Genomic DNA, 18,698 nt, shown 5'->3' on the forward strand with positions numbered 1-18,698 from the left:
TCGTTTTTAGCTCTTCTGCTTGGCTTTCCTGAACATCTCAGCAAGAAAGAAACCGGACCTTTTAACCTGCTGCTGCCCAGCTTACCGGTGACTGATAGTAAACGGTGGCCTCGCCTTTTAACCCTTTCATCAGAGTTGGCAACAGAGACTCTCTCCCTCCAGCCTGCTTTCTCCTGGCTACTAGCTTTAGTATATTTATGGTGCATGAGTCATCAAGCTGCCGCCTGATTGGATAAAAACCAAGCACCCCTGAGACCATCAGTCAATTACAGCTATTCTCAGCCCCATTCACAGATTTATTAGCTTGCACACACAGAGAAATTCATTCAGCAAAGTTCATTCATAAAAATTTCAACACTCTGCGTACCATCCCGCACATCTCAGCCTTCCGCCGCCGCCGCCGCCGCGCTCCCGAAAGCAGCTCTGAGAGGGACGGATGCTCCGGGCCAGGGCGGGCCGGCGGGAGGGGATGCGAGGAACTCGGAGGGACCACAAGTCCCTGAAATAATGCCGAGCAGCTCCGGCCACTAGTTCTCCTGGCTTGTGGCCCAGACGGAATGCAAGACAAGATCTTCCAAGAGAGGGCAGCCATTAGAATCAAGAAACTCAGGCAGAAAGCCCTTTGGCTCCTATAGACCTTTTCTTTTTCTTTTTTAAATGGACAGTCACTGGAACAAAGGGTTAATAGGCCAGTCATTGCCCCGCCCTGTGGGAGCCGAAGGGAGCAGGTTTGAAAGTTCCTGTGTGCCGCGGGGCGGCTGGGGGTGGGGGTGGGGGTGGGGGCGCTGCATCTTCAGTGTGAGATAAGCCACGTCACCACGCATGCCCTTTGTCCCAGAAGACGTATAACAACAACAGCATGTGTGAGCTACAGGTGACTGAAGAATGTGCCGAAGGTGGCCAGCGTTCTCACGCAGAGTAACACCTTGCTATGGGCTGAGGTGTGTCTCTCCCAAAAACATGTGCTGGAGTCCTAACCTTCAGCACCTCAGAAGGTGACCTTACTTGGAGAGAGGGTCTCCTTTTAAATTTATCTTTATTGTTGAAGGTGTTAAAGATGTCCCCTTTGCCCCATTGACCCCTTCTGGCCCACATCTGCCCCCTCCCCTACCCCAGGCTTCACCACACTACTGTGTCCATGGGTTATGCATATATGCATGTAAGTTCTTTAGTCAATCTCTTTCCACCCAGTCTTTATAGAAGCAATCAGGATAAAATACGAGCCGAAGAGGTGGCCGCCGCGGGCCGCACGGGGCGTGGAGACATGTGCTTTCCGCACCGGTTATCTAGCAGACGAGCGGCGATTGATGCCACAGGGTCCAGTCCCCGCGCTGCCACGGCTATGCGAGAACGCAGCCCGGACGGCTGGGCAGGACTCGCGCTGCATGTAGGACTCCTCGGGCACCCCGGGATGCTGCACAGGGCCAAGTACAGCCGCTTTCGGAACGAGTCCGTCACGTCCTTGGACGAAGGCAGCCCCGGAGGCTCCGTCGGGAACAAGGGCTCCCCGCAGCCTCCCTACCCCGCCCTGGCCCCTCACTTGCCGGCTGAAGATGCCCCCTCGCCGTCCCAGGAGAGCCCCACCCCACTGTGCACCTTGATCCCGCGGATGGCCAGCGTGAAGCTGGCCAACCCAGCCACCTTGCTGAGTCTGAAAAACTTTTGCTTGGGGACCAAAGAGGTGCCCCGGCTGAAGCTCCAGGAAAGCCAGGAGCCGGCTCCCAGCAGCCCGGCTTCACCCGAAAACGGTCTAAATAGGTCCGGGTCTGCACCTCCGCAGCAGCAGGACGTGGTGGGGCGCAGGGCAAGCGCCCTAACTCCCGATGCCTGCCCCCTCCCGGGCCCTGGGGACCCGACCCCCGGGAGCAGGCAGGACAGGCACTTCCTGCAGCACCTGTTGGGGATGGGCATGAACTACTCTGTGAAGGTGAGTCCATTTCCGTCTCCCTCTCTGCACGCCTGCGGGCTCCTGGGGACAGACAGGGGCCTCTTCTCTGCTTTCTGCGAGGGGCCGCACATCACGGGGCTGTGGACTAGGTTTGGACAGGGCATTGTGCACCTGGACCAGGGCAGGAGGGGGGCCCGGTTTGCTCTGCAAATACCTGCCTTGTACTGGAGTCGCACAACTTTGCTTCAAGGGCATGGACTAGTGCTAACTTAGGGTAGTTGCCAGGTGTGGGGCAACTTCTGATCGGGACAGCGAAGATAGCGCCTTCTTGTCCTCACTGGACCTAGCATTCTGGCCAAGAAGAGTCCAGAATTTCAAATCTGATTAGTGATTGAGACCTGGTAGGTTATAATGGCCATTGTACTTCGGGAGAGATTTCTGTGCTAGAGGAATACATGCTGTGTAAGGAACTTGAATTATACTTTAAATTTCAATTTAGCATTTAACAAGCACTTCTCAAAACATGGCCAAGTCTCTAGTCTTGTATGAGGAGCCAGTCTTAGGTCTTTGGTGCGCATTTTTGCATTTATTGCCTGCACTGAGGCAAGTGCGACTTGTCCAGGAGCTGTGTGCAAAGCCAAGGTCCCTGTTGGCTTTGCATCTGCTCTTGCCCAGTCCAGGTCTGGGTGAAAGAAGTAGATTTGGTCCTTGCCCTTCTGGAGCTCACCTTTCAATTGAGGAGATCGATGAGTGCATGTGAAATAAAAAGAGAGAGATACCTAGTAATAGATACCTAGTGTGAGAAGGCTGAGGGAATTCAGCAAGATAGAAGGTTGTGATCTGGGATTTATTCAGGAGGCCCCTTCAGGGGAAGGTGCATCTTAGAAGAGAGAACACATCTGGATTGGCAGAGGGGAGGAGATTCCTAGCAGGGCAAGAATATGAATGAGCACAGCCTAAAGGCAGGTGTGACTGTGGTGGCTGCAGGCCAGCATCACAGAGACTGGGCTTTCCTGAGAGAAGGGGCATGCTGTAATGAGGGGTGGTACATAGCTGGGGCTCAAACAAATACGGGTCAGAAAGAGGCCAGTATAGATCATGGGTAGCTTGGGAAGAAGGGAGCCGTTGACCACAGAAAGCTCTTAGATGTCGAATGAGGAGTTTCTAAACACTGACTAGATCCCTTGTAGGTTTGTAGGTAAACTGTGACTTCACCAAAGTGGTTTCAAAAAGATCAACCTGTGGATTTATTTGTGATGAATTGAAGCCAGGAGAAATTGGAGATTGGAAGGTCAATAAGAAAGAAAGTTCAGGAAAGAAGGATGAAAACATGGATGAAGGTAGCGATGAGAGGAAGGAGATGAGTGTGAGAGAGACTGTGAGGAGCCTCAGCAGCTTTGGGCGATGGGTCAGATCATTTCAGCTCATAATACAAATCACGGAATAGTCAACATTTACTGAGCAGTGGGCAGATTGGCGAGTTTGTGCTTCTTGTTTATGGAAGTTGGGGGAAAGGCTGATGAAAGGGGTTGTGAGGAGTGAAAAATACCTTCAGACTTAAGTCTCAGAATAAGAGTAGTGAAGCCAGTGATAGAAGCCGAGTGAATTGGGGAGACTCATGCTACGTTTGCCCTTGACATGTTACATTTAAAGTGGTGTTATCCATGTGGCACTTATTTGTAGGTAGGCTGTCACATAAGACTAGCACTCAGGTGAGGAGTTTCATGTGAAGGTGTAAATTTCAGAGCTAGCCCCATAACTATATTATAAACAGGCAATTAAGATCTCTAGGAAGACCAATAACGAACATTGAGAGGGTTACAAAGAGAGCAGCAGGCTTGGGGCAGCCTTGGAAGATGGATAATTAAAACCTCTAAGGAAGATGAACTTATGGGACACTCAGCTCTTGCACTCCTCCACAATGACATGACTCATACTGGAAATAGCTTCATGTATCTACTAAAAGTTCATGGGCACAGTCTCATTTGCCAAGGATAAGTGTCTGCGTGGTCCTAACAGGAAAATGACTGCCTCTCCAAACCCATGGTCTTGGCACCTGCCTTCCCATCCCCGAGACATCCCCTACCTTCTGCCCTGCCTTTCCTCCCCTCTGGTACCGCCTTCCACGTCCCCACACCCCGGCACCACCTGTACCATTTTAAATGGCAAGAGTTGCTGTGTGCTCTCCATTGTCCCTGGCGAGTGCCTCCACTGGCATTTTGCATTTTTAATGAGTAGCCCCTCTGTCTTTCCCTGGGATGACAACCGACCCCAGGAAGAGTGCTGACCCATGACCCATCATCCTATTTTGCCATTAGACAGTGATGTGAGGTACCAGTTGACACCTCTCTTAGGAAGTCAAAATACACAGAAGAGCTTACTTTAATAATTTTTATAGAATCCTAACTTTGAAAGATGGCAGGGGCTCAGAAGTGATCAAGTTCAATGCCTCTACAGAGAAACTGAAGCCCAGATAAGTGATTTTTTAAAGGTCACACAGAAGTCAAAAGGACAGATCTAGAACCCCCTTGCGGGCCATTCTGGGCTCTTTTCACCACAGGTTTTCATCGTGGTGGAGATTCTGTTCCTCAGGATTCTTTGAGATGTGAACCAATTAAAAAAAAATTAAATGAAAACCTATTAATGTACAGTGAAAAATACCAAACCAAAATTGTGATCCCTATATAGGAACAGGTACATAGGAAGACTTAAACCAAAGGTTACTCGGTGATGGTGGAAGCAAGGCTTAGAAGTGACAGGGATATTCTTAATGGCGGGTTGCATAGAACAGATTTTATAGGCAAGAGGCGGCCACATATTTCACTTCCTCATCCGCATCATATGACTGGTCCCCTCCCCACCAAAACTTACTTGTTTATTCATTCACTCATGTATTCAACGAATATATATTGTGAACCAATTTATGTGACAGGCCCTTGGGATACATATGTGAATAAAAGAGACCAGGTCTGGGCCTTGGTGGAACTTACATTCTAGGAAGTAGAGATGGGCTCTGGTTGAATATTGAATAAGCAAGTCAATAGAATATGTCATGTGTAGTAGGTGTTAGGAGAGCAATACAGCAGGGGAAGTAAGAAAGGCAGTGGCCTAGGTGGGGCTGGCAGGTATATTTTGCGGGGGCTAAAAATGGCATAGTTCATTTTGTTTCCTTGCACATTTTATTTTTCCAATAGGAACTGTATTTGCCCTCTAAGTTACAGTTGACTTTGGGTTAAATACCCTTTTTAAAAATGACTCTTCTTTTGGTCTCTTGACGTAGAATCAGTTAGACAGCTGAAAATACTTAGAAATCCTAAGCACCTAATTTCTAGTCACTTTCATTTAAGCTCAGGCCTTGCACACCCTGGAGGTCACTCAAGGAAGATGGCTAGCAAGTCATCCTTTGAGAGGTGCTGGGCCAGAAACAGCCAGCCAGGTCTGAGCAAAGTAGTGAGGTGAGTGAAGTCTGCCCCACGATGCCAAATGGTTTATTTTCGCCATAAGATTAAGTCTCATTTTTTTCCTGAGGTCTCCCCACGTCACTTCACCCATCAGCAGACATCCACCTGGAGGCCTCCCAGGTGCCCCCCATGTCTGTGATGAGTGTGGAAAACATACAACGTGATGGGTGTGCTCATCTCTAAAATGAGCGGCTTGGTCTTGATGGCCTTCACGGTGCCCCCCAGCACCAGCGTTGAATGACTGTATGCTCCTTTCTCCAGTGGGAAGTGTTTTAAACTTTCCCATCCCCAACCCCCCAAATTGCCTGTAATTTAGTTCAAAGACCACATAGAGCAAAGACAGAGAAACCCTGCTGCGACAGGTGAACATAGTAGTTCTCACACTGACCCTCGGAGGGAGGCTGCCTTCTCCAAGTGAGGGCACTGAGACCCCAGAAGTCGGTTATCTGCCCTTTACAACGCAAGTAGCAGACAGGATTCAAACCCAGGCTTGTCTCCCTTCGTTGCTCGTCTCCTTCCAGGCGTCCTGGAAGTGTGCGAGTGGAGTAGTGTGTGTGGAGGACCACACTGTGCCGGGGAGCTTTATTACAGGAACGGCCCTTAGAGCTTGCTGGGTCGCATTCATTTGCATGATTTCAGTCTCCTCACTTCAGCCCAGCCCAACCAATTCCTTAGACCGTGTTATTGTCCTAGGGTGGCGGTGACAAATATCACAAACTGGGTGGCTTACAACAACAGATAGTTATTCTCTTGCAATTCCGGAGACTAGAACTCTGAAATCAGCAGTCCTTGGCATTCCTTGACTTGTGAATACATGACTCTAATCTCTGCCTCCTCTTCACGTGGCTTTCTCTCCTGTGTGTCCATGTTCAAATTTCCCTCTTCTTATAAGGACACCAGATCCTGGGGTAGGGCCCATATGAATTCAGCATGACTGCCTCTTAACCTGATTACATCTGCAAAGACTCTACCACCAAATAAGGTCACATTCACAGGTTCTTGGGGTTAAGACTTCAACCTACCTTTTTGGGCGATGTAATTCAGTCATAACAGCCCCCCAGAACATTAACTGCAATGTGTTTGCCCACATAGACGGTCTTGGGTATCGGGCTCATCAGCTTTGTATGCAAATACAAATTTGTATTGAGGTATTTTCTTTACTTCCTTTGTAAATATCACAGCATACTCTTACTGTCTATCCTACTGTGTCTAATGCTGTGTTTTAATGCTGAGCTAATAGGTTAGTGCTGTCTGTTGTCTAGATTAGATGTAGTCCACAGAGCTACAATGTTCTGTCTGCCCAAGTATCTTTTTCACAGGAGTGCACAGATCTAGGTGTGACAAGATCTGGGTTAGAGTAACGGCCCTCACATTAAATAGCTGTGTGACCTTGGGTGAGTCACCTTACCTCTCTGCTTTTCTCAGATTTAAAACAAGAAGTTTGAACCAAATGCTGCCTGAGATCCGGAGATGCCAGGTCTCCTTTCCCACTGATCTTAAGTATCCTTCTCTGAGGATCTCTTTTGGTTAGAAAACAGATTCAGGCCAGTTTCCTGAAGGAAATAACTTTTTACGTCTCTTTGTTAATAGAGAGGAGAAGGAATGCCCTTGGCACCCTCTTACTAACACTGAGCTGGCTTCACCAGTCAAGCAGGTGGTCAATTTCAGAGAAATAGTGAGAGAGGAGTCAGGTTGTGGAATAGCATCTGCGTGTAGGATTATGGGGGGTGTGGGTGGGGGGCGGAGGGCAGGCTGGTCCAGGGCAGGCCAGGGTGAATGATGGTGGCTGGGATCCTGAGAACTTGGCATCACTCACGTGGTCTAATCAGCCAGGCCAGGTTGGGGCTCGGTGTTCAACCTGAGGACTGTAGAAGCAGCCGGAGTGAGTTAACCTTTCTCTGTTTTCTATAGACAACATGCTAAGAGAAAAAGGCCCTGCTACACACACAGGCAGTCTGGTAACTCTAACCTTGAAAGAGGGAGATTTGTAACTCCAGGAAATCCCTGAAGAGACAGTCCCACGGTCCATGCGAAATCAAGGCAGACCTGAGAGGTGTGGGTCAGGCACTCACAGCCCACTGCTAATTTCCCTCTGTTCTAAGTCACTGGTGGTTAAAAAGGAGGTAGAAGGGGTGGGAGGAAATAATTCCAGCTGAAACTGACAATTTGGCCTTGAGAATATTGTGTTGTTTCTCCTCTTTCTTTCTTGGAGTAGATGTAGGACTGGATTCTGCTAGAGCTTAGGAAAACCCTGGCAGATTTGACCTGTTGTTCCTGTTATTCTCTCTCTTTAAAAAAAAACAAAAACATTTTCTTTTTTTTATTTCAGAGAGGAAGGGAGAGGGAGAGAGAGATAGAAACATCAACGATGAGAGAGAATCATTGATCGGCTGCCTCCTGCAGGCCCCACAGTGGGGATTGAGCTCGCATCCCGGGCATGTGCCCTGACTGGGAATCAAACCGTGACCTCCTGGTTCATAGGTTGACACTGAGTCATGGGGACCAGGCCTGTTGTTCTCTTTAAACCCTCACACATGGTTTGATCTGTCCAGTCCTTGACCACCCCTGGCCACTAGAATGTTAACTAAAAGAAGAGTCTTAGAGATGACCAAGTTCAAACCTTATTTTTAGTTGAAGAAACAGAGGATATGAGATGTAAAGTGCCCCATGCACACAGCAACTTAGTGGTGGAGCCCAGACATGAACTGTGTACGATGCTCTATTTTCTACCCTTACCTTGTTCACCTTCCCCCACTCCCTGAACATGCAATGCAGATGTGTCTGCTTGATTAAAATGCTGTGCGTGTGCTTTTTAAAAGACCAGAATGAAAACATTTTTTCTAATAGGAAAACTGTATTTAAAAATCAGTGAGAAGGGAAAAGGAGCAAGGAAGGAGCGGCAAGGAGCCCAAAGTGCATTGCTTTTACCAAGTCCACCTTTTTGTGTATGGGTGGGAACATGTCCTTGTTGGACCAGTACTTGTACAACATTTCATTCATCTTCCACAACCCTTTGGGCTTGTCTCCTCAGTATGGCTTGTCGTCTTGTTTCCATTTTCATACCGCTTTAAAGCCAATATCATGTCACTATGATTATATTGAATCAACCCTGTTCCCAATACAGTTCCCAATGTGACAGCCCCATCTCGAGGACAGTGATAAAATGTTGCGCACAGCTCATGAAGCAAGGTGACTCCTCACCCCTTCGCACCAGCTGCAGGCATGTGAGGTAGCTGGCGTTTCCTCCCCTCTCCTAAAAGATACAAGCTTTGGAGCTCAGGGATCTGGTCATATTTGCATTGACATATTAAGATCATGGAGACCAAAAGATACAGGCCTCGCTGCTGCCCACATAGAGCTGGTACATGCGATGGGAGGGTTTTGCAAGGGGGGTATTTGGAAAAGTCGACAGGTCTCAAAGAGCTGGAATGTTGATTGAGAACATTGGTTGAAGTCAGAATAACAGAAATTTATTGATATCATAGCAATGATGATGAGTTTGTATAAATTTGCAACCATAAACTTAGGTGTACAAGATGACATTAAAAAATGTATGTTTGTGTTAATCCTCACCTGAGCATATTTTTCCATTGATTTTTTTTAGAGAGAGTGGAAGGGAGGGAGAAAGACAGAGAGAAACATCTCTTACATCTCTCCCACTTACACCCCAGCAAGGGCTAGTGATCAAGCCTCCAACCAAGGTATGTCCCCTTGACTGGAATCAAACTCAGGACCCTTTGGTTCATGGGCTGGTGCTCTACCCACTGAGCCAAACCGGGTAGGGCAGCCATGGGCAAACTGAAATGAATAAAACTAAAAAAAAAAAAAGACCGTACCCTTTTATGTAATGATGTTTACTTTGAATTTATATTAGTTCACACAAACACTCCATCCATGCTTTTGTTCCGGCCCTCCGGTCCAGTTTAAGAACCCATTGTGGCCCTTGAGTCAAAAAGTTTGCCCACCCCTGGGCTAGGGCCATTAAAAATATTATGAAATCTAACACCAAGTCATTTCCTGCTTTAATTTTGGTCATTATTCATCTCCAAACCTCTAACTGGTATCACATAGTGAACAGGGGTCTCATTTTATGTCCCCAAATGGGAAAATGGCCTCTGGTCTTCAGTTCATTGTTAAGAATGTTGATAGTTAGATGGGAGGCACCCCTGGATCTAGGCTCCATTTTCACACTAGAATCTCTCCCAATTCTGGGAGCCCTTTGCTGAGAATTTAGCCTGGCTAGCTGCCTCTCCAGCCACTCCCCTTAGGAGGCCTGGCCACTTGCCTGGGATCTGGCCCCAGGGTGCAGGTTGAGGGTTCATCATGGTCAGACACCACCAGTATCAGCTAGCCATCTTCTTCCCACTTCCTGCCCCTGAAGGTAGGGAGGACAGATGGGTTATGCAAGTTAATGGGAAATCCGGAAGCAGCTGGCAAACAAAGGAGGTGACAATGGTAGGAGGACACAACAGGAAGACACAAAGGAAAGGACAGCCCACTCATGGAGACAGAACACAGAATTCTCAGGCCCAGAGTGCCAATAGTACTGCCGAGGCCCCGAGAAACCCTGAGTTCGCGGGACGAAGTGCATAAGCCTGGGATGTGCATTAGGAGGAAACAGTGAATAGAAGAATAGACAATTGATTAGTCTGAAAAATCAACCTAAGCTCCTTCTAATTTTCTCAAATTTTCTTCTTTAAACCCACAGATTCTCTAAATATTATAGTTCACTCTCTTACCCTGACCCAAACAATACTCCTCAGGCTTCCACATGGGGATCTCAAGTGATGGGAATGACCATGGGGCTGATTAGCCATGTGCTACCAGTGCTTACTTGTAGATCAGGAACTGGCAGCAGTTTTGACCTCAGGTGCCCTCTGGGCTAAAGGCCGTTTCCAGGCTAGCTTGGTATCCTAACCATGACATCCTACCATTGTCCAGACCTTCATTTCATAGGAAATGCATTAAGATTTTTAACAACTAACTTATAAGTAACTTTTTAGAAGGGTTTGTTTGGGGATTGGAAACACCCTCTAGTTAGAAGGAAAGAAGTGCCGGGAAGCAAGCAACCTGAGGAAAAAGCCCAAGGGCAGTGAGGACAACCTCAGAAATTGGATTTTCCCCTCAGTGTCGTCAGATCATAATTTCTATGAATCATTCATTAGGAAATGGCGAGATGTATAATTCAAACTTGATTTTTTTTTCACCTCTGCCAACTCTAAGGCCTTGAAAAGCGTTGCCTCCTTCCCCTCTCCTCACATGGTTCCTTTAACCCTGGACTCGGGACACAGACTGATATATTAGACTGCAAAGTTCTGTTTCATGGCAAGCTAAGCTCTCCGAGGTCACAGGGCTCATCAGCGGCAGGGCAAGGACTAAGACTCAGGTCTCCTGACTCCCAGGCCAGGCTCTTCTAGTACCTTTTCTGAATAAGACATAATTCCTGCATGAGGAGGTTCTAATGTGGAAGGTGAGAGGAGAACAAAGATGTCCACACACATGTCTATGATGTTGGTCAGTGTATAATAAATGACGCCAAAATGATGCCAGTAAAGCCTGTGGGAGTTGAGGAAGAAAGTGAACTCCTTCCATTTGAGGTGGTTAGAGAAGGTTTCATGAAGGAGGCGGCATCTTCACTGAGTCTTAACTAAATCATTTGTGTTTTCACAGGCAGAGATGGAGGAAGAGCATTCTGGGCAAAGACACTGACAGGAGGGGAGGCACGGAGGTGGGAAGTGGAGGATGCGTTTAGGAAGGAGTGAGCAATTTGACTTGGTGGGAGAGGGCATGGGGTATCTGTAGGAGGTCTGAGGGAAAATAAGATGAACGGATGCTATTACAAAGTTGTATAATGTCTGAAAAGTTGGGTTTTCCAACAGAAAACTATGGATTTTTTTTTAAATAGGGGAATGATAAACTCAGAGGTTTGTTTTAGAAAGAGTATATGGGCTGCAGTGCTCAGAGAGGACCCCAAAGGAGAGTGACTGGGAAAAGGGAGCTCAGGGGCGAAGCCGTTTGGGAACAAAGGCAGTGGCAATAGCAATGGGGAAAGATGAGCGACCCATCAGAGGAGGGAGTGGGGAGCAGGAAGCATTTGGGGGTGAGTTCCGTTTTGCATGTGTTGCATTCAAGGTGACTTCAAAGCATCCAGGTGGGAATCTCCTGGAGGACGTCGAATAGGTAGGGCTGAAGAGAAATCATTTTTTCTGGTGTGATCATCAAGACACCGGGAGTGAACAAGGCTAACGCAAATGAGGGTGTGGAGCAAGAAGAGGAGAGGCTTAGAGTGTGCCGCCTTTAGGTATTTCATGGAGGCAGAGGAATAGAAGGCATCAGGGACAGAACTAGCAGCATGAGGAGCAGGATGGAGAGAAGATGGGGAAGGAGGGGAGAGTTTCGAGGAGAAAGAGGTTGGACAAAACTATGTCAGAACTCAGGGTTTATTCAAGGAAGATGAGAACCAAGAAAGCCATGGGTTTGGCCTTTTATCTTCTTACTGCCACTCTCCACTAAGATATTAAATTTAACTGTTGCAAGCCAGACATCATTGGATACTGGCCCTCCGCTCCCTCCTTTTGAGTTCTCAGTGAATGGCAGTTCCCAGCTGTTCAGGTCAGAAATCCGAATGTCATTCTAGACCAGCGGTCGCCCACCGGTGGTCAGCAGACCACTGGTGGTCTGTGAAGTCTGAAAGGTTGGCGACCACTGTTCTAGACCACTCATTCTGTCTTACCCTCACAGCCTCCAGTTTTCAAGTCCTGCTAATTCCACCTTTAGACATTTATCATACATATTCATTTTTCTTCATCCGCACTGAAATTCCTAAGGTGGGGACTAGAGCAGGCAGCATTTTCAAATTTATTGTTCAGCTTTTGTCTGGAACTACTGTTTTGTCAAACACACTTTGTGAAACTCTCAGTTGAAACTGGGAGATGAGTAATCATAACACATGGTAGAAAATGATGTATGCCTACAGCAAATATTCAAATTGTCAGTGGGTTCCCACAGCCAACCTCCCCTGGCTGGCTGACCTTCTGCGGTCCCTCCCCCCAGCCAAGAGCCCAGGGGTCCAAGGGCTGGCTGCCTCCTTGGGGTCAGCAGCCAACCTCCTGTGCCCCATCCCTCCCCGTGGCTGGCAGGCCCTGATCGGCCCACCGCCAGCCTGTCACAGTGGTGGCATGGCAGCAAGGGAAGGAGGAAGGGGTGAGGCAGGGAATCGCATGGTAGTGGGTGTGCTGATGATGGTGGCATTAGTGTCTGTTCCTTCCGCGCCCGGCCCAGCCCTGATCGGCCTGGCCCTGATTGGCCCTGATCTCCAGTCAGGCCTAGGGACCCCACCCATGCACGAATTTTGTGCAATGGGCCTCTAGTATATTTATAAAAGGGCATTCCACATGGAGGAAATATGGTTTACATACAAGGGAGAGCACTGATTTTAGTTTGGTTAGAGTAGAAGCTGCTTGGGAAAAAATGGTAGATAATAAACTAAGATCTGAGCCAGATTATAGCAGACCTTAGATATCAGGCTAAGAAGTTTATTAGATGTTTAAGAAGAGGCATCAGGGTTTATTTGTGTAGTGAAGGGAGTGAGTGACTGGAGGTGGGGAATCTGTTCAAAGGCTGTTACAGCCATAATCAAGGTGACAAGTATCTATATCAGGGTCTTCATAGAGGAAGTGAAGTTAAGAAACATTGGTAGAGATATTAAGGAAGAAAAATTTGATGAAGAGGGCAAAGAGGAAGGGCAGTTTCCAATCCAACCTGCCTGAGCTTTTGAGTAAAAGGCTTGGGTTGGGGTGGGGAAACATGCCAGTAAAAGACCTGGAGGACCACAGGAGGAGGACAGTGTTGAGAAGATGAGATGTTTGATTTCTGATACATTGAACTTGATGTCGCAGAGAGTCACTGAAGAGAGGGTGGTGTCCAGCGGAGTTAGGAGAGCCTTGGGCCTGTGAGCACTTTGTGCGCCAAGCCAGGCGATTGGGCATCTTTCCTAATCTGACAACTGTCCCAGTAAGGCAGGTAGATGTTAGGTGATTTTCGAGGGTAGAAGAATGGAGCATTACTTAGTACAATATAGTAGAGGCCTCTTCTCTGATGAAGTTGTTCCATATGTTCTTTTGACACTTAAATTAAACGTATATAAATGTGCTTTTGTTTTGTAAAGTCGAGGCCTTTCTCTCAGTTTTGTAAATGCAATGATTAATATCCCCTTTCATTGCTCTTGCACGAATTCTACCCATAGTTTCTTATCAACATTCCTCTTTTTAGTTTTTTTAAAGTGAGATCTTGGAGATATCCTCAAAGCAACCTGAGTGCAGAATCAGTTTTATTCTTAAAATCTTTTTAGAGTTGTCTTATCCACACCTACATTATTTTTTTAAAGCAACTTGCCTTCATAAAGTCTTTCCAAAGGTTTTGACTTAATTTTTATGGAAATCTGCACTCATATTTTATCAGTTTGTTTAATATCTACCTAAATCATATGATTTCATTGGCCATTACAATTGCCATATACTGGTACTGGTGTGGCACCAATACAGTGGGATTCCTGGTACGTCCACAATTCACATGGTGGCAGCAGAAGGTGTGGACGTTCTAGCCGCCTGGTGGCCGAAGCAAATTGGTTAAATGGAAACCCAATCACAGCTTTTTGTAGTATTGGGTGCTAACAGTTCAGCAACTTGGTTCTGTTGACATGTCTCACAATACATTTCTGATTTTTGGCATCACGTTCAAAAGCTTTGTTGCACAGTTGTAATCAATGAGTGTGTTTTACATTCTACATATTTCCCCCCACTAAACTTGACAACAGCATCTAGCCCTTGAAGAGCAGACACTGTTTAATGAATACTCTTGTTCTTAGTCTCCAAACGGTTTCTGTTTGGAGAAAGTGCTATATAGAGTGTCCCCAGGTAAACTGGAAAATACAAAACACAGCTAGGGATACAGCAGGTATCCGACTGCCCTGCAGAATCCTGTCCAAGACCCTGTTTTCAGAAGATGAAACTGAATCAGCAACTAGAGAGGTTTAAATTTAGAAACTCATCTCTGACCCTAAGCCTTTCCCTTTGCAAAGAAAACCCACAGCCAACATCATTCTACCAGCTTCAGACTAAGTGGAGACCCTCTGTTTTTTGTTTCTTTTAACAGCAGCCTGCATTTCCTAGGGTGCCATTTGTATCTTCACAACATTTTGTAAGCATTAAACGAATAGAACAAGTTTGTTACAGGAGTAGATGTAGTTTGTTATCAGCAGCTTTTACTTGTCATTTGGAAAAAATTGCATATCTTTCTCAGATGGGATAACATTAACAATTGGAAATATGCTCCAGCCAAAACTGAGTTTTACACATCGTCTGCCAGAAACCAAGGTACTTTACTCAACAAAATGCATGCTCTCTCCCGCCCACTGACCTGCATGGCTTTGGCGGAGAGAACACAGGCGAGTGCTGCGGCCAAGATGGGACCTGTGGGTGGGATGGAGGAGAATGCTGACCAGAAGCGCGTCTATTTTCATTCTGGTTTTCTGTTGGTTTCTGAAATGATGTTAAAGATACTAATTCTGGCTAGATGAAGAGATGCTTGGAATGAGTGTTTGTTTTGAAAAGAAAATATTTTAAACGTGCTGAACGTTTGAAATAAATACCTAAAACTTTTCAGAGTAGCTTTAACTGCACCCCACCCCCACTCCCCAACATACACATGCTGAGTAGACAGCCCACGGGAGCTAATACCTGTCTGCATAATGCTGGACTCTCAGGACCTAAGTTATCTCACGGATCTCTTCGCAATCCCTTCAAATACAGAGATACGTTTTAAAAACTATGTTAACCTATCAGGAGTAGCTGTGAGCTGTTCCCTTAGAAACAAAGAAACCCTTATTCAGCACCAGATCTTCAATTCTTTATCTCGTATGACAAGCAGTAATAAGTTGCAAAGTTCTGTGAAAAGAAAGACGAAGACTGCAAGCACCGTACCGCTGCACCGAGTTCAGGGACAGGGCTCTGAGGAGGGAATGTTCAGAAAGTATTGCACAGAGAGCAAAGATGATCATTGAGGAGGGAGAGCGCCACGCAGCAAACCCCAATGGGAAACCAAGGAGAGATTCTGGGGACGGAAGGAGGAGGGGGGTGGGAGAAGGAAGAGGAAGGGTGGGTAGGATGTCAGCATTGCTGCGGGAGGCCCCTGGGCTTGGCAAGGAGTGCGTATTGATCCTGGAGGCCTCCAGGAAGCGTAATGTGCACACTCACGGATAATATATTTATTTATGATTTATAGCCTGCTGACTTCCAGAAAGGTTTGATGTGGCTCACCGGCTAGTGAGTTAATGTTTCCTGTACACACTGAGCAACTCTGAAAAAAGTGAAAGGGCAGAAGCTCTATGAGTCATCACCCAACTGTTTAAGTGAGCTGAGAGGGCTGTTTCTCCTGAATGATGTGCCCACAGATGCTGTCAATACCCACTGGTAGGAATCCTGATACAGTCAAGCTCATTGAGCTGACACCGCCAGGACATCATGGGGTTTCTCAGGTAACGGAAGCTTCCCCCTTTAGAAGTCAATCTTCTACAACTTAAATTTTTTACTGACATGGAAACCTCTGTGTAATGAAGATTATAGGCTTCTTTCTCTTCAAAGATGTTTGATAACTGATTGGAAGGGAAATGACAATTTTGTCTCTAGATCAGCAGTTCTCAACCTGTGGGTCGCGAACCCTTTGGGTGTCGAACGGCCCTTTCACAAGGGTCGCCTAAGACCATCCTGCATATCAGATATTTACATTACGATTCATAACACTAGCAACATTACAGTTATGAAGTAGCAACGAAAATAATTTTATGGTTGGGTCCCAACATGAGAAACTGTATTTAAAGGGCCAGAAGGTTGAGAGCCACTGTAAATCTAGATCTCTGTTTTATTTTTGTAACAGTTTTATTGAGATATAATTCACACACCATAAAATTCACCCTTACAGCTCTAACTGGTTTGGCTCAGTGGATAGAGAGTCGGCCTGTGGACTCAAGGGTCCCAGGTTCGATTCTGGTCAAGGGCATGTACCTTGGTTGTGGTCACATACCCAGTAGGGAGTGTGCGGGAGGCAGCTGATCGTTGTTTCTCTCTCATCGATGTTTCGGACTCTATACCCCTCTCCCTCTCTGTAAAAAATCAATAAAATATATTTTAAAAATAAATAAATAAATAAAATTCACCCTTACGGTGTATCATTTAGTGGTTTTAAGTATATTCTCAGAGTAGGGCAACCATAACCCCTATCTAATTTTGGAACATCCTCAGCACTCCAAAAAGTAGCCAAGTACCCAATAGTAGTCACTCTCTAAGACCCACCTCCACCCCTAGAAGCTACTAATCAATTTTCTGTCTCTGTGGATTCAATTATTTGGGACATTTTATATAAAAGTAGTCATATAATATGTTGTCCTTTGGGCCTGGCTTCTTTTACTTAGCATAAATATTTTCAAGACTAATCCATGTGGTAGCATGTGTTATACTTCATTTCTTTTTTTTTTTAAATATACTTTATTGATTTCAGAGAGGAAGGGAACGGGAGAGAGAGATGATGAGAGAGAATCATTGATCGGCTGCCTCCTGCATGCCCCTTACTGGGGATCGAGCCCGAAACCCATGCATGTGTCCTGATAGGGAATTGAATCATGACCTCCTGGCCCATAGGTTGATGCTCAACCACTAGGACCTTCATTTCTTTTTATGGCCGAATAATGGTCCACATTTTGTTGATCCATTCACCAGTTGATAGACATTTGGGTTGTTTCTACTTTGGGGTTTTTATAAATAATGCTGCTCTGAACATTCACGTATAAGATTTTGTGTGGATGCATGCTTTCAACTTTCTTGGGTCTAGGAACTGCCTTTGAGTGAATACAGATTGAATGAGCTTTCACTCTTCAATGGTCATGGTGCTGTGCTGGGAGCAGGGCAGACTTTCGGGAGCTAATGAGTATGATGGGCTAGTTGCCCCTGAACGCTGGGTCCCCAAATAGAAGAGCTTGAAAAATGTATGTCTATATTTGTGTAATTTTTTGGATTCCTTCTGCTCAGTCAGCTATCGCTCCTTGCTTTTGACAGCAAGCCTATCCCAAGGAGAACCCAAAACTTCAATTTGGGCTTCTGAGTCCTGAGAAGACAACCTGTTAAAACCACATCTAGAGGACATGGGCTCTGAATGAAGGGCCAAAGTGCTCTCCTAGGGAAAAACACACGCATTTGCTTTAGTTGGAACATCTGTTTGGGCAGTTACTTCTGAATTCTCAGTCATGGTTAGGACACTTGAAGTTGTCAAGTAGGAGACCTCCAGTTAAGGTGTTATGATATAAAATCTCTCTTTCAGATAAAAGAGATTACTACGTTTAAGATGTTACTTTTGCTGGTATGTAGGAAAATCAATGGAAGAACTGCTGAACTGATTCTAGTCTTAAACCTTTTCCCAAAACTCATTTGGTAGGAAGGGAGCCACAGCGGAGCCCTGACTCCCAGACCATCATCTGCAAAACACAGGTCAAAAGGCCTCTGTATCTCTTCGGAATAGGTTTTTACAAAGACTCAAATAACTGGAGTTTAAACAAGACAGAGGTTTACTTTTTGGCTCACGTAAAAGAAGTCCATAGGTAGGTAGGCCTGAGCTCCATACATAGTGGTCCCACAGTTATCAATAACCCAGGCTCCCCCCATCTTTTTGTTTGGCCATCCTTAACCCATAGCTCCCATCCTCAAGCTCACTCAAGATTGCAACGCGGCCACTGGAGCATCATCCCCCATCATGCCCGTTTTCCAGGCAGCAGGGAATGAGCAAGGACAAAAATGGTGCACTTCAGGGCTGAGTTAGCCCTGTTAAGAGGCTTTCCTGGAATCCAACGACATTCTTTACATCCCATTGGTCTCCTGCCTTCACGGGAAGCTAGGAAATGGTAGTTTTTAAGCTGGGTACGTGGAGATTCTATTAGTAAGGAACAAAAGAAGAAAGGAAATACAGGGAAAGGATAGAGGTAGGCAACCCAGAGTCTCTGCCCGACCTCCTAGGAGCTCATGGTTTAAGATGGATGAGGCAAAGGCAGGTCATCACACAGTGTTACATCCCAGAGCTGTGCAGAGCCTTACAACAGCCCATCCCTGGACCACTTCAAAGCCTGTCAGCTTAGATTGTGGAAAGGATGATTTTTGGTGATGGTTGAATTGTCTATCTCATTTCTTCAGTGGGAGGATCAGAGGACTTTCTGGAGGACATGGAGTTTCAGAAGAATGTTAAAGGAAATGATACTATGGACAGAGACCGTTAAATATGATGGGAATGGCTGGTTCAGAGGCAGCTGA

The 18,698-nt window shown here is 46.3% G+C and overlaps 1 protein-coding gene across 1 annotated transcript in view; it reads left to right on the forward strand.

Annotated features, from left to right (window-relative positions):
• The first annotated feature begins 1,225 nt into the window (after positions 1-1,225).
• The window catches only part of SHC4 (SHC (Src homology 2 domain containing) family member 4), a 112,206-nt gene continuing 94,733 nt past the window's right edge, over positions 1,226-18,698 (forward strand). Inside the window, exon 1 of the mRNA XM_015558911.1 lies at positions 1,226-1,927. Coding sequence (XP_015414397.1) covers positions 1,265-1,927 — 663 coding nt within the window. The 5' untranslated portion in view covers positions 1,226-1,264. The remainder of the gene's footprint in view (positions 1,928-18,698) is intronic.

Source organism: Myotis davidii, unplaced genomic scaffold, assembly GCF_000327345.1.
Source record: "Myotis davidii unplaced genomic scaffold, ASM32734v1 scaffold132, whole genome shotgun sequence".
Classification (NCBI taxonomy): Eukaryota; Metazoa; Chordata; class Mammalia; order Chiroptera; family Vespertilionidae; genus Myotis; species Myotis davidii.